Genomic DNA, 14273 nt, shown 5'->3' with positions numbered 1-14273 from the left:
AGCATGGGTAAAACCAGATATTATTTGGCACAGCCCCATGGTTGTTATGGTGGACATGAAGTCCTCAGCTGCTCCCAACAGAGCAGTCTCTGCATGGATGCTGAAGTCCCCCAGTACCAGCTGAGGGGACTCCAACACCACTGCTGAGACCAACTCAATCAGCTCAGGAAGGGAGAGTGTTGAGCAGCAGGGTGGGTGGTGCACCAACAGAATCCCTATTCTGTCCCAGCCACCCATCTTCAAAAACACACACTCATACTCAGCAAACTGTGGGACAGGACACCTGGTAAGGGAGATGGAATCCCAATAGACCACTGTAACTCTACCAGGACGATAAGGCTGACTTTCTATACCATATCTCCCCCTATCCTTTACTGTCATGGTGGCTGCTTCCCTCCCATACCCTCCTTGTGACACATATTTCTATTGCTGGCTGGCTGGTTGTTGGTTAAAAATTACTATCAACCCAATGCACACCTCCTTTACCAACCAAAAGGATTGACCCTTACCCTCATCCCCCCAAGCAACTCCCCCCAGCAGGCACCCAGCTTTTATCCCCTTCCCAAGGAAAACAGTCTCAACAGGTAGTAGTCTACCAGGTGAGATCAGGTAAGGAAATAAGACTTGAATACAAGTCTACAAACATTATTTAAAAGACCATATTTCTTTTTAACCCACCATTTATTATTTATACACCCATATTGCCCTGATTATTCCCTTACTCGTCCACCCACCCTGTGCCCACTCCTGATACTCACATTTCACAGCCTGGCACACTTGGTAAGACATATGCCTGATCTGGTGGAGGGGATAAGGCAGGTAGTTGTTGTCCTTCAGGAAGTCAAAAGTGCTGAGCCCCAGAAGCTCAAAGGAAATGCACATGTGACCATGGTAGTCAAACCAGTCGTACATCTGCACACATAGGCTGGAAGAGAAAGAAAGGGAAAAGAAAGATAAGAAAGCAGTGAGAATGCACTAAATAATTCTGAATACTGAAGCAATTCAGGGAGAGATGTTAGCAGCAGAGAAATGGGGAGATGTTCTGAGCATGCACTAACAAGTACCCACATGGGTTCTGGTTCATGAAAAGAAGTTCAATAGAAAGTAATATCAAGATGGTATTTAAAACCTTTCAGGGGACAAATGTGATCAGACTCACATGGAAAGTCCTGGGTTAAACCTCTCCCTTTCCCCCAATCCTCCTGATCAGTGAAGTCAAGGAGGCACTGCTGCATAATACAGCCAGTGTTCTGTTAGTGACATGCAGAAGCATTGAGTCCACCTTACACTTGTGTATGTGGGGTTTTTTTGTGATTACAGAGCTTGGTATTCTCTTCCTACTTCTACAACAACCAAAGCTGTTTCCAGGACTTACTGCCCCCGCTCCCTACAAACCATTCAATTGCTAGTGGACAGCAGAGGATCAGACTAGCATTTGTCTATGTCTGCATAGCTAGGCACTCACCAATGACATAATCTCCTAAGACCTCTGGAAGACATTAGTGGATCTCAGCAGACGTTCACAGTCTGCATCTTGCTATGGGAACACAGCCAGACACTTCTCTGATGCCTCCTTTCTCCTCTCCACTAGCAACAGAATGGCCATGTGGGTGGGGAAGGCAATCACACAGCAACAATGAGTCGTGGGGTGGTGACATGACAGCCATAGCAGATTGCTGCATGAAGAACCTTTATGCTATGCTTGGCCATATAGGATCTTGACCTGGTCCACATCTGCAGCACACCCTACTTTCTCCACAGCAATGATCAGGGCGGCTTTTTCTAAGTGCAAATTTGCACTTAGAAAATTTCAAAAGCCTTGGTCTGGCCCAGATGAGAAAGACATGGGAAGAACCTAGGATTTGGGTGATAGGGATGGAGAAATCACAGCCGCACTGCCACACTCAGAAAGCACAGTCCCATACACAAAGGAAGGGACAATGAAAGGCACTGATGTCTGAGCATCTCTGAAACAAGAAAATGCCCATCAACTGTAAAAGTAGCCCAACATATTTTAAACTGTATGCATTTGTGTGTATCTGTATCTAGGTATTCACACATACATCATTCTGAAAGAAAGAATAAAGGACACCTATTTCAACTTAGGCCCAGTTTCCCAAAACCTGGAGAATACCGAATAAATTTACTCCTCACCTTTTACACTTTATAAGTAGCTATCTGTAACTGATGAAATGTATAGCTCATATTTTTTACATCAACCTATCATTTGTGTTGAGATTACTGACTGCAAGCTTCTTGAGCTTTCTCTTAGTCCATGTAAAATAGCAAGAAATAAGAGGCACTAAATTATATTATTCATAAATATTTTTATATTACCCTGAAGCTAAGGTCTCCAGGGCTGCTTTCATTAATCTACTAGATCAGCAAGAAACAGAAATCATTTCCACCAGGTAGTATTGCAAGAAGCCAACTTGTGACAGGTCCTTGTGTCCAATGGAACTCACCAACCCTACATGTTAAAAACAGCCTAGACACGTTAGATGTCTTGGATCATAATTTCTAGAAGCTCTCAGCCAAGCACTCGCAGAGCTCTCTTCCTTGACAGGGAATTTGTGGAAAGTACCTGTGCTTGAGGACCATGTACACATTCAACCTCCCTTTCTTTCTGCACCCAGATTCACAGAATCACTCACTTTTTGTTTTCTGGATCTTTCTCATTAATCTTCTCAAGCACATTGATCTCCAAACGAGCTGCCTCTTTATACTTTTCCACATTCTTGATTATTTTTAAAGCCACACGTGTGTTGCCCCTGGGGAGTGAGGTGGAAAGAGGAAGTGATTTCAGAATTAAGTTGTTGGAAGGATGGGGGAAAAGACAACACTATACTGGTCTTTCTAAATCATTTCCCTAATGTGCTGTTTCTCTTGCACACATTTCAGCTTTATAGAGAAATACTAGATTCTAGTTATTGCATGTTGTAACCTATATATCAATCTGCTTTGTCGACTCTATTCTTAACATCCCTGCTCAGGTCTTGCAAACTCAAGTATTGGAAACTCCTTTTTTTACTGCCTTCAGGTTTACCAAGATTTTTTTTTCCTAGTCATGTTGTCTACATATCTATATCTATGTGGATATCCATGCACCAACTGATGATTAATACTTTGTGCATCTGTTGCAGTCCACCAAGCAAAGAGCAGCCATATCAGACTTAAGGCAATCTAGGCATAGATATGGGGATGCCAATCCTCTTTTCACAGGAAAGGTGCTTAACCCACAATGATTAATTACACTGAAAAGAACTTATCAGCAATTAAGGAACATATTCAGGGGTAGCAGTGTTGGCCATATAGCAAAATAAAACAAAATCCTAAACCCAAAAAGAGTGATACTTTTATGGACTAACCAAAATGCACAAAACATATCATGCAAGCTTTCAAGGCTCCACTGGCTTCTTCACCAGGCAAAAGATTTTTTTTTTTAAAAAATCATACAGAAGGAAAAAAATGATGGTGCTGGAGTCATAGGCCTATGTTTTGTATCAGACGTTGTCTCTGTTTACTTGGTTTAGAAGGATATAACACAGACAGAATCATTCTCCATTTGGCCATGTGGGGACTAAGAGAAAGGACAGTTAAATTTAAACCTCATTAGCAGTAGTAAAGTAACTGCTCTTGAGTTCCAGACTGTCTCTAGTTTTTGTGAAGCCCTAGGCTCCTTTCTTAGGCAGAGAACATTGAATTTCTCAAGATGTTTTTGTATTGCTAGATCCAGAAACCTTTTAGGTGCTGTACAGGTAAAATTCAGCCAATTATAGTCCAAAAGAAAAGGTTTTACTCTTGTTGGAGGTAAAAACCTCAGAGTTAAGTCCCAGTCCTTACCTCCCTCTTATTTAGCAATCAGGGCCTCCAAATGTTATTGGATTCCAACTCCCAATGGCCCCAGGCAGCAATATTGATCCTTATCCAATGTTCAAAGGTAATGGGAGTTGTACTCCCAAAAAACTGGAATGCTATAGTATTCCGTTTGTTGTGGCTGCTTCCAGCGCTTGGAAAAGTTACATTCCTAGACTACTACTCCCAGGCAGAATGACCACTAACTTCAATGGAATAATATGGCTCCTGATTTAAAAATTCCTAGCAACAAGACCTGCTTCCTCCCTCCACTGATCCTCTTACCTGCGGTGATCCACACACTGTACGACCCGGCCAAAAGTACCCTCTCCAAGGGTGCTAATGATCTCATCTAAGGTGGGGGAGAGAGAAAGAGAGAGAGAGAGAAGGTGGGGGAAAGAAACAGGAGGGTGTGAGATAATGAAAAATATATATGATCCATATAACAACATATCACCACAAAAACTCTTTGCCAGCTCAAGGAGCTGGCCTCTGAGCAAGCTAAGAAAATCCCTAACATACTGGCATAAGTGGTTAACAATAAGGAAAGAAAATGGAAGAAGGGGGAATTGGGGGAAAGTAGCATTTTTAAGAAAAGGTGGAAAAAGGGGACTGGCTTTTTTTCTTTAGAAAAACAAACACTGCAAAAGAAAAAAATAAGAAAAGAACAGCAGGTAAAGCTAAAAGAACAACTCTGTGACTGCGAGGGGAGCTTAACTAGAGACTAGATTATGTTACGATTTGGCTGTACATCTTTCTTGGAGCCAGTCGCCGATGCGATAGATGAGGTGGCCTTCGTCGTCGTCTTCCACGCTCTTGGCTCTCCTGCCGCTTTGTTGACTCTGCTGCGAGGGGCCCCCCAAGTGCAGACACAGGTGGAGTGTGGGGAGGGTTTTCGTTTCATTTTTCATTCATTCATTCACCCGGCCAATCGGGGCGTTTTCACACCAGCGGAGGGCCAAGCCAGCCAGCCAAGCGTCACCCATGGAAATGGTAGGCCCGTGGTAGATTTGGAGGAAGGAGGGACGATTCCCAGGCCAATTCATACGGCACAGAGGCGCATATATATGTATAAAAACGATAAGGGATATTGCAAGGGAGAAAAACGTCAAGATAACACAGACTAGCTCAGGATTTCTTTTATATATATATATAAATATGTATATACGTATGTATTAAAAAAAAAGAAAAATAAGCAAATAAATATATATATATCCAAGGAGGAAGAAAAGATAATGAGAGAAAATGTTTTGCAAACAGACCACCCCAAGCCAACACCAAAAAGAACCAGTCAGAGAGGAAGAATGAACTGTTGTATCCTAGGATCCAAATGCTGCAAGAGCACAGAGACTGTGCTCAAAAACCAGAGAAAAGGGAGGCTCACATGAAATATTCACCGCACTCTCAACCTGACCCTCTGCATGTGGCAGGTAAACACTGGAGCCAAGGAAATGCTGTAGCTGCCTACTTGCCCTTGCCATTCTCCCAGAATCCTCCTGTGCATTCTAAGCCTAGAAGCATATGGGGAAAAGACAGCAAGCAGCTGCTGCCTCAGTCACTGCTTCATTCCGCAGTGCAGTCACCACCCTAGTAAAAAGTGGAAGGAGAGGAAGAAGAAAGCAAAAAGTGATGCATATCCTCTATTATCTGAAAGAGGATAGTATTTAGAGGTATGAGGAATGCCTTGTCTACAGTGCCAGTCTCAGCAACATAAGGCATGGTACTCATGCTCTATTTCCAGTGCAAAAAGAAGGGGTAGAAAGGGATCATAGCTCATTGTTGGAGCACTTGTTCTGCACTGATGAAAGTTTCATTTACGGTTACAGAAGAAAAGATAAAAAATGAGAGAAAAGACAGTCTTCACTGTGTCTGATTCCCCAGGGAGAGTTGCTAGTCAAGATAGGCAGTGCTTGGCCAGATGGACAACTAGATTATGAGCAGCTTATTGGACCAGATGTCCAAATCTAACAGCATATTTACACCGTTATGTTTTCTACAGATGCCAGGAAATGAAATGTAAGGTCAAAATACCCTCTTCCATCTAGGCCCCTGAATATGTTAGGAAGTTCAAGAATAAGTAACAAGTAACCAGAACATACAGTGGCTCATCTGGTTAGCCAAACTGTTCGTTGTGCACCCTTCCACCTCACAAAAATGACATATTTGTGCAAATGGCTAAACTGTGTACAGTGCTGCCATTCTTCATATAACCTGTACAGACCAAGAGCTTAAAAACTCCAAAGGCCCAACTGTTTAGCACCTCACTGTTACAATGAGATACACTAGTTTCATACACACATTGACTTATGGTGACCACATGAATTCCATAGGGCTGACAAGGAATACTCAGAGGTGGCTTTGCCAGTTCCTTCCTGTAAAATATGGCCAATAGCATCTGGTATGCATTAGCAGTCCCCCAGCCAACTGCTAACCAGGGCTGACCCTACTTAGCGTCTAAGATCACACAGGATCTGATGCCTTTAGGGTATTTAGACACACACACACATTTCTCATTCTACTGCAAAACCACAATAACTGTTGGGTAACACAGACTAGTTACTTGCTCAAATAAATGGCAACTGTATATGCTAGTGGGTTGTGTGTAAAACAGCGTATAGCAGAAGGTCCCAAATTCAAGCACTGGCAAGAAAATCCCCACTCAAAATTCTGGAGGTGCTGACATGGTTGGAACAAATCTTCTCCAACACTGACACACTGCAGATGTTTTGGATTTGAACTCTCATCATGCCCAAACATTTTAGCCATGGCCAAAATGTAGTCAAATGGATGTGGAGAGCACCAGACTGGGGGAAGGAGGGCAAAGACAATACTGAACAAAATGGACCAACAGTCTGACTTCGTATAGGACAGGGTCTTCAATCATTATGGCCATGGAAGTCTTTGGGCAGTGGTGGGGAACCTTTGTTCCTCTTTGCACTACAACTCCCAATATTCCTTGGCATTGGCCATACTGCCTGGAGCTTTTGAAAGTTGAAGTACAAAACATCTAGATGGTCAAAGATCCCCTAGCTTTACCTTAAGAGAGCCACTGCCAACTGATACAGACAATACTGGACTAGTTGTGCAGGTAATCTGACAGTGTGGTTCCTTATTCCACATGCCTTTAGGTTCCCAAGCAAGGCCAGGCCTATGCTGTTCACATTTATACTGAAGCCAGCAGGAAACCCAGTAAAAGCACTTACTCCTTGCATCAAAAACAGAGATGAAGACAAGACATCTAGGAACAAACTAAGGAGAGACACAGCAAGGGATGGTGTGGCTGGGATACAGTGAAGTAATTTGTCCATATATGCAGGTGTTAACTTCAGAAGAAAATGCCCTCTGAATTTTTGTCACAAAATCACATTAGCTTGTCTTTTCAGAGAACTTTTAAAATTCCCCAGGTCATGATCACCTTGGCACTATTTTGCCTAAGCCTCCAACAGCAGTTTAAGTGGTTTTTGCAAAGGGGATAATCAAAGGTTAGGAAACTCAGCACAACAGACTCAGAATCTCCAACCAGAAGTCACTTTTCCAAATTCAGGGCTTATGGCAGAAGGAGCCCTGGTGGCACAGTGGTTAAATGCCCGTACTGCAGCCACTCACTCACAAACCATAAGCTTGCGAGTTCAAGACCAGCAAAAGGGCTCAAGCTCGACTCAGGCTTGCATCTTTCCAAGGTGGCTAAAATGAGTACCCAGCTTGTTGGGGGCAATTAGCTTACACTTTGTAAACTGCTTAGGGAGTGCTTCAGTGCACTGATAAGTGGTACAGAAATGTACTTGCTATTGCTATTGCCAACTAGCAGAAATTTCCAGAATTAAGGCATATGCCAGATTTGTGTGCTTCCCAGTGTTGGCCCCTGGGAGAAACAGGATGTTGAAATAGACAGGCCTCTGGTCCCATCCAGCAAGCTTCTTATGTTCTAAGCACCCCACAGCCACTCAGAAAGGGCTGGTTTAATCTGGAACCATCTATCAAAAAGAGATTTCTACGATTGCCTAACTCAAAAGCAGCATGAATATCAGTGAAAAAGAAACTGGCCTGCAGGATACATTAGTGATCCCCCAAACACTGAGAGTACAGTTCTATTTCCCCATGTCAATATCAGATGACCTTTAGAGGTTTGACAGCGGCAACCTATGCAATGAGAGTAGAGGAGACAGGAAGTACTCACCGATGAGGAGTGGCTGAAGGAACGGCTATGACGGCGTCTCCGATGGTGCTTTCGCCGACTGCTCTTGCAGCTACGGTAGCTGTCATCACGGGAACGTTGGTACTCGTAAGAGTGGTGGTACTCAGCCTCATAATAGGGATCTCGCCGATATCCGTCACAATGTCTCCGGTCATAGGCTCGTCGATCAGACGAATGGTCATCATAACTGGGAGAAGCCCAGGGAACAGAGAGAAAATGCAGTCAGATCCAAAAGTGAATATAAAGGCATAGAGCTAGTTCAACTGTTGGCTGTGCTACTTGACCCTGTAATCTATGGGTGAAGTCTTTCAATTCTTTTGGATTCCAAGGCCCAATAAATGTAAAGGGTACAGCCTGCAATGTTTTTGTGTTTCTGTTCACACTGTTTCTTTTGTATTTCATGGACGAGTGGTCCTTCCAGTCACAGCCTTCGTCTGGACCATGAAATATATATCCACAGCCAACTGAGGATATCCTATTGCACACCTGACAGGATGGCTTCAAGCAACTTCATATCAAATTAAAGTGCCACAGGATTCCTTATTATGGGCCTAAACAGACAGGCCAAAATAAAGCTGCTTTGGGTCACTTTGGAGGTATGCTGTTTAAATGATACATGCATCCTAAGAGGCTGCAAGCAGCTCCAAAGCCATGTTCCAGTCCTAAGGACTGGAGTGCAGCTTTGGCATAGCTTCTGGCCTCTTAAGATGTGTGTGTCATTTAAACAGCATGCTTCCAAATTGACCCGTAGCAGCTTTATTTTGGCCTGTCTGTTTGGGCCCTATGTTGCTGGACCTCAGCTCTCAGAAGCCTTAAACCAGCATGGTCAGTGATCAGGGATTCCAGGATTTATAGCCAACCCAAGTTTGTATACAAACCTGGAATTCATCAGGAAAAAAATAAGTCTATACACAAGTCTGTTTTCCTTTGCATCATTACACAATTCCCCCCACCCCCAAATACACAAATTAAGGCACAAATATATTGTACAGGTACAAGAATTGGTGATTTGTGATAGTTCAGTTTGCCCACAGGCCTTCCAGATACTGCTAGACTTCAGCTACCCTAAGCCCCGCTACTGAATATCCAGCTGCTGAGACCTATAGGTCAATTAACTGGATGACCAGGTTCTTCATATCTTCTATTTAGTATTCCCTCAGCAAACTCTGGTATTCTTCCCAAAAATTAGGGGTAATAAAGCTGATGGTTACTATATGTTTTGGCCACAACCCCCATTATTCTTGTTCTCTAGGCATGCTGGGTGGGGCTGATGGGATGCGGTGTCCGCTTATCCCAGGCCAAAGGGCCTCCTCAGACCTCACTCACCTACAAAAAAGGCAGTTCCCACTTCTGCTGCTACAGTCATACCTTTGCTAACATTCTGGTTTTGCTTTCCAAAAGCCCCTTCTCCGACTCACCTGCGGGATCGGACATGGTAGCTATCTTCTCTGCGATGCCGCCGCTCACTGCTGCTTGATGGTGACCGGCTCCGCCTCCGTTTGTGCTTGCGGTTTCTGTAGTGGTCGTGGTAGCTGCCCCGGCTGCTGTGTTCTGAAGAGCGGAACCTTCTGGAATGAGGCATCTGCAAACAAGGAGATGAATGTAAGGATACCACCTGAAAGGCTGAGCCTGAAGACACCAAATGTCAGCTAACTATTCATGGGAAAGATCACATTTTCAATTGTAAATGTCATTTTAGCTATGGGGTGGGGGAGTTAATAACAGTGTCTTCTAAGATATTTCACACCAAGGAAAATACAATATGCACATACTTTCAAAACCCAAACTGGCCATGACAGTCATCATTAATTGTAAGGACTGCTAAAACTAACCACAGTTTTTAATAGCCTTAGATGTTACTACAAGGCTATTTTATTTTACTTTTAAAATTATGAATGGAGCACAGCAATGACCCTAAGCATCTCTTATATCATGTTATCTATAACAGTGCTACTCAAAATAGTAGCCCCAAACAAGTTTTTTTGGGGGGGAGGGCAGCTGTTGTAGCTGATGGGCTATTATCATATGCGGAGTGAGAAATGCTAGTTGTCCAAAATGGCTTCAGAAAAGGAAGAAGCCCTAGGAAACACACTGCAAACATATGTTGCATAACATGCTGCACATCACGCACCAAACATGTTGTTGTTAACTGTCCTTGAGCTAATGCCAACGCATGGGGACTCTGTGGATGAGATATCATCAAGTCTCCCTGTTCTCAGCTTCTCTGCAGGTTCAGGCCCGTGTCTTCCCTGATTGAGTCTAACCATCTGCCATGTGGTGTTCCTCTCTTTCTATTGCTTTCCACATTTCCTATCATCATTGTCTTTTCTAATGATGATTTTTTCTTCATGATGTAACCAAAGTACAACACCCCCAATTTAGTCACCTTGACCTGTTACAGACTGCCAAAATAAAGCTGCTTGGGGTCTCTTTGGAGGTATGCTATTTAAATGATGCATGGGTCTTAAGAATCCGGAGGTTGCGCCAAAGCCACACTCCATTCCTAAGCACCGGAGTACAGCTTTTGGTGCAGCTTCTGGATTCTTAGGATGCATGCATCATTTAAATAGCATACCTCCAAAGAGACCCGAAGCAGCTTTATTTTGGCAGTCTGTAACAGGCCTTTGGCTTCCAGAGAGTTTCAACCTGATCTGCTCTAGAACCCATTTGTTGTCTTCTTGGTCATCCATGGTATTCTCAATACTTTCCTCCAGCATCACATCTCAAATGAGATTATTTTCTTCCTATCAGCTTTTTTTCCTATTCAGCTCTTACATCCATACATGGCGATGGGGAATACAGTGGCTTGGATTATCCTCATTTTGGTGTTCAGAGTTGTGTCTTTACACTTTATAATCTTGTCCACATCTTTCACAGATGCCCTTCTCAATTCTAGTCTTCTGATTATTTGACTGATTCTTCTGATTTTTTGACTCTGGTCAATATTTGAACTCTTTCCACTGTTTCAATTTTCTAGTTGTCTATGATGAATTCTCTTCTGCAATCATTTTTCTTTTTTCCAATGTTGAGCATTAGTCCAACCTTTGTTACCCTCTTAACTATGCTAAACCTTTGTTTGTTTCTAGTAGTATTGTGTCTTAGGTTGTTAATGTTCCTTCCCATACCTATCTTCACTCTTCTCATACCTGTCAGTTCCCATAACTATTTTCACTCCTCCTCCTGAGTCCAAGATGGCTCTGCGTATGTTTTCTGCATAGAGTGACACTATGCAGCCTTGCCTGACTCCTTCACTGGTTGAGAATCATTTTCTTTCTCTGTATTCTAGCCTCTTGTTCTCCTCTTGGTACAAGCCACAATTTTTCATCATCAGTGCAGTGAACGCCTTTCCTGTAGTCAATAAAGCACATCAGGTTTTCTTTTGGCGTTCCCTGGTGTGCTCCATGATCCATCCATGTAACGTGATCCTTGCTGCTTCTTCATTTCCTGAAACCAACTTGCACTTCTGGGACCAGACTTTCCTACAGCATTTTGAGCATGACTTTGCTTGCATGGGAAATGAATGTATGGTTCTGTAATTGATAGTTTTTGTGTCTTCTCTTCTATGGATATAGATATGTATATCAATCGCTTCCAATCTGTGCACCACTGCTTTGCTTTCCATATTTGTTGGCAGATTTGAGTTATATCTAAACTTGATTCTGCATTTGTGGATTGTTGTTATATTGCAATGTCACCGATTTGTTCTTTCTAATTGCTTTCAAATTGGTTTTTACTTCACTTTCCAAATTTTGGGGTTGGTTTTATTTATTTATGGTATTTATACCCCGGCCTTCAGCCCTAAAAGAGCTTCCTGTGTGTTGTTCATCCTTTGCATGTTTTGTATAGCTCCTCTGTGTACTGTTTCCATCATTTTTAAAATGTCATTGTGGTTGTGTATTATGTTCCTCTTCTGATCATTGAGCACCTCCATCCTTGGTTTGAATATCTCTTTGAATTCCTGCTTTTTGTGGAAGACGTCTCTTGTTCATCCTTTTCTATTGGCGGCTTCTATTTCTCTGCACTGGTTGTTGTAGCAATTGTCTTTCTCCTTAGGCACTAATAGTTGGATGTTAGCAACAACCTTACTGCAGATATTACAGCTAAAATGTATAACAACGCACCACTGAAGCGGAGGAATTGCCCTGGATACCCATCTCTCCTACAATAATGGTGTGAGAGAGACCAAGGTTTGTTGTTGTTGCTGTGCATTTCCAAATAACCTCCAATTTATGGCAATTCTATGCTTGTGTTTGTATGCGCCTTTGACTTACGGTGACCCCATTAATTTAACAGGGTTTTATTAGGCAAGGAACTCTCAGAGGTAGTTTTGCCAATTCCTTCCTCTGAAATATAGCTTACAGCATACAGGGATCTGTTAGCAGTTTCCCACCAGGGGCAGTGACCCTAAAGCAAACCTAAATAGGAGGTTTAATTATTGTTGCTGATGTGTACCCTAAATCATTTCTCGCTTATGGGTACCGTGAGGTGATCCTATCAGTGGATTTTCTTGGCAAGGTCTGTTTGGAGGGGGTTTGGCATTACCCTCCTCTGAGGCTGAGAGCGTGACTTCCCCAAGGCCACCCTGAGTGAGTTTCCATGGCTGAGCAAGGATTCAAACCCTGGTCTCCCAGAGCACCTATCATTGGCCTGTTACAGACTGCCAAAATAAAGCTGCTTTGGGTCTCTTTGGAGGTATGCTATTTAAATGATGCATGGGTCCTAAGAATCCGGAAGCTGCACCAAAGCTGCCCTCCAGTGCTTAGGAATGGAGTGTGGCTTTGGCACAACCTCCGGACTCTTAGGACCCATGCATCATTTAAATAGCATTCCTCCAAAGAGACCCAAAGCAGCTTTATTTGGGCAGTCTGTATAGGGCCATTGATAATTTGTTAGATGCCTTCAAAATGACGCCGATCTATGGCAACCATATAACAATACCCTCATTTACATGCAAGGAAAGGTGTGCGCCAGACTCCTCGCCCAAACAGGGCCACACATCTTCCCTACCAAACGCACTGCATTTATTAGGATTGCACTATTAACAGTGCTAGAGTCCTTGCTGCCCCCCCCAAACCCCCATAAAAGCTAATGAAAGAGAACCTGCCATATTGCTCCTATTAAAAACCTGTTGTAACGTCAGCAATAATAAGAGCACTGAAAACTCAAGCCACTCTTCCTCCTGCCTACTCTGCACACAACAGGAGCTTGCAAAAACAAGGTGGCTTGAATAGATGTGTCACACATCCGTAGTAACCCCCAGTGAATCAATAGGTCTACTTTAATTGGGCCTAAAGACAGGGCTATACCAACTCCAGCCATTAAATGAAAGCCAACCAGGCTCATTGCATAAAGAAGTGCCCTTTGAAGACGGTGCTTAATATTGCTGTTGCCTCCTTCGACCCCCTTCTCCCTCCCTCCGCTGCGCATGCGCACTCCCGCACCCTCTTGGCCGCCAGCCCCGTCCGCTTGTCCCACAGGAAGTCCGTCTTGGCGGCGGTGGCGGCGGAGGCCGGCCGACCTGCCTGCCTTCCGCCCGCCGCCGTTCGTTCGTTCTCCTCCCGGTCGTCCTTCTCCCCTCCTGTAGCCCACGGACGGAGCGGGCAGCGCCTCTGACGGAAGGGACGGGCCAGGCGCAATGCGCATGCGCCGCCGACACTCACGCACTGGGCGGGCGTCACGGACGGGTGCGTGATGACCTCACAGGGGACTGCAGAGATACGGCTTGCTTTGAGGGGCCTCCCCCGAGGGAACTTCCGGGTGTGCTTCTCCTGCAAAAGAAAGTGGTCCTAGTTGTCTGTGGGGGGGCAGTTCCAAGGAATGCCTTTATTTGTTGTTGTTGTTGTTGACTGCCTTTGAGTTGCTCTCAAGGCCTGGCGACCCTCTGGATGAGAGACCTCCAAGAAGGCCCTCCACAACCCATAAAACCCATCAGAGTGACCTCCTTAACAGAGTCCATGCTCCCTCTGCATGTGGCCTTCCTCTCTCCCTACTTCCCTTTCCCAGCATGATTGTCTTTTCCAGGGAGTCCTTCCTTCTCATGATGTGGCCAAAGCAGGACAGCCTCAATTTGGTCATCTTGGCCTGTTACAGACTGCCAAAATAAAGCTGCTTTGGGTCTCTTTGGAGGTATGCTCTTTAAATGATGCATGGGTCCTAAGTCGCGCCAAAGCCACACTCCATTCCTAAGCACCGGAGTGCAGCTTTGGTGCAGCTTCCGGATTCT

General features: G+C 44.1%; 1 protein-coding gene across 3 annotated transcripts in view; it reads right to left on the bottom strand.

Annotated features, from left to right (window-relative positions):
* The window catches only part of CLK2 (CDC like kinase 2), a 54295-nt gene extending 40603 nt beyond the window's left edge, over positions 1–13692 (bottom strand). For 2 of the 3 annotated variants that reach the window (XM_042438922.1, XM_042438920.1), the window contains exons 1-7: positions 13492–13692; positions 9469–9632; positions 8033–8237; positions 4607–4697; positions 4141–4207; positions 2655–2771; positions 759–925 (exon numbers count right to left, since the gene is read on the bottom strand). In XM_042438922.1, coding sequence (XP_042294856.1) covers positions 759–925; positions 2655–2771; positions 4141–4207; positions 4607–4697; positions 8033–8237; positions 9469–9632 — 811 coding nt within the window. In that variant the 5' untranslated portion in view covers positions 13492–13692. Of the gene's footprint in view, positions 1–758; positions 926–2654; positions 2772–4140; positions 4208–4606; positions 4701–8032; positions 8238–9468; positions 9633–13491 lie in introns of all 3 variants that reach the window. The other variant, XM_042438919.1, reaches the window with a different exon arrangement.
* Between the last annotated feature and the right edge of the window lie 581 nt (positions 13693–14273).

This window comes from Sceloporus undulatus, chromosome 9 (assembly GCF_019175285.1).
Source record: "Sceloporus undulatus isolate JIND9_A2432 ecotype Alabama chromosome 9, SceUnd_v1.1, whole genome shotgun sequence".
Taxonomy (NCBI): Eukaryota; Metazoa; Chordata; class Lepidosauria; order Squamata; family Phrynosomatidae; genus Sceloporus; species Sceloporus undulatus.
This window is presented reverse-complemented; position numbering and strand designations above follow the sequence as displayed.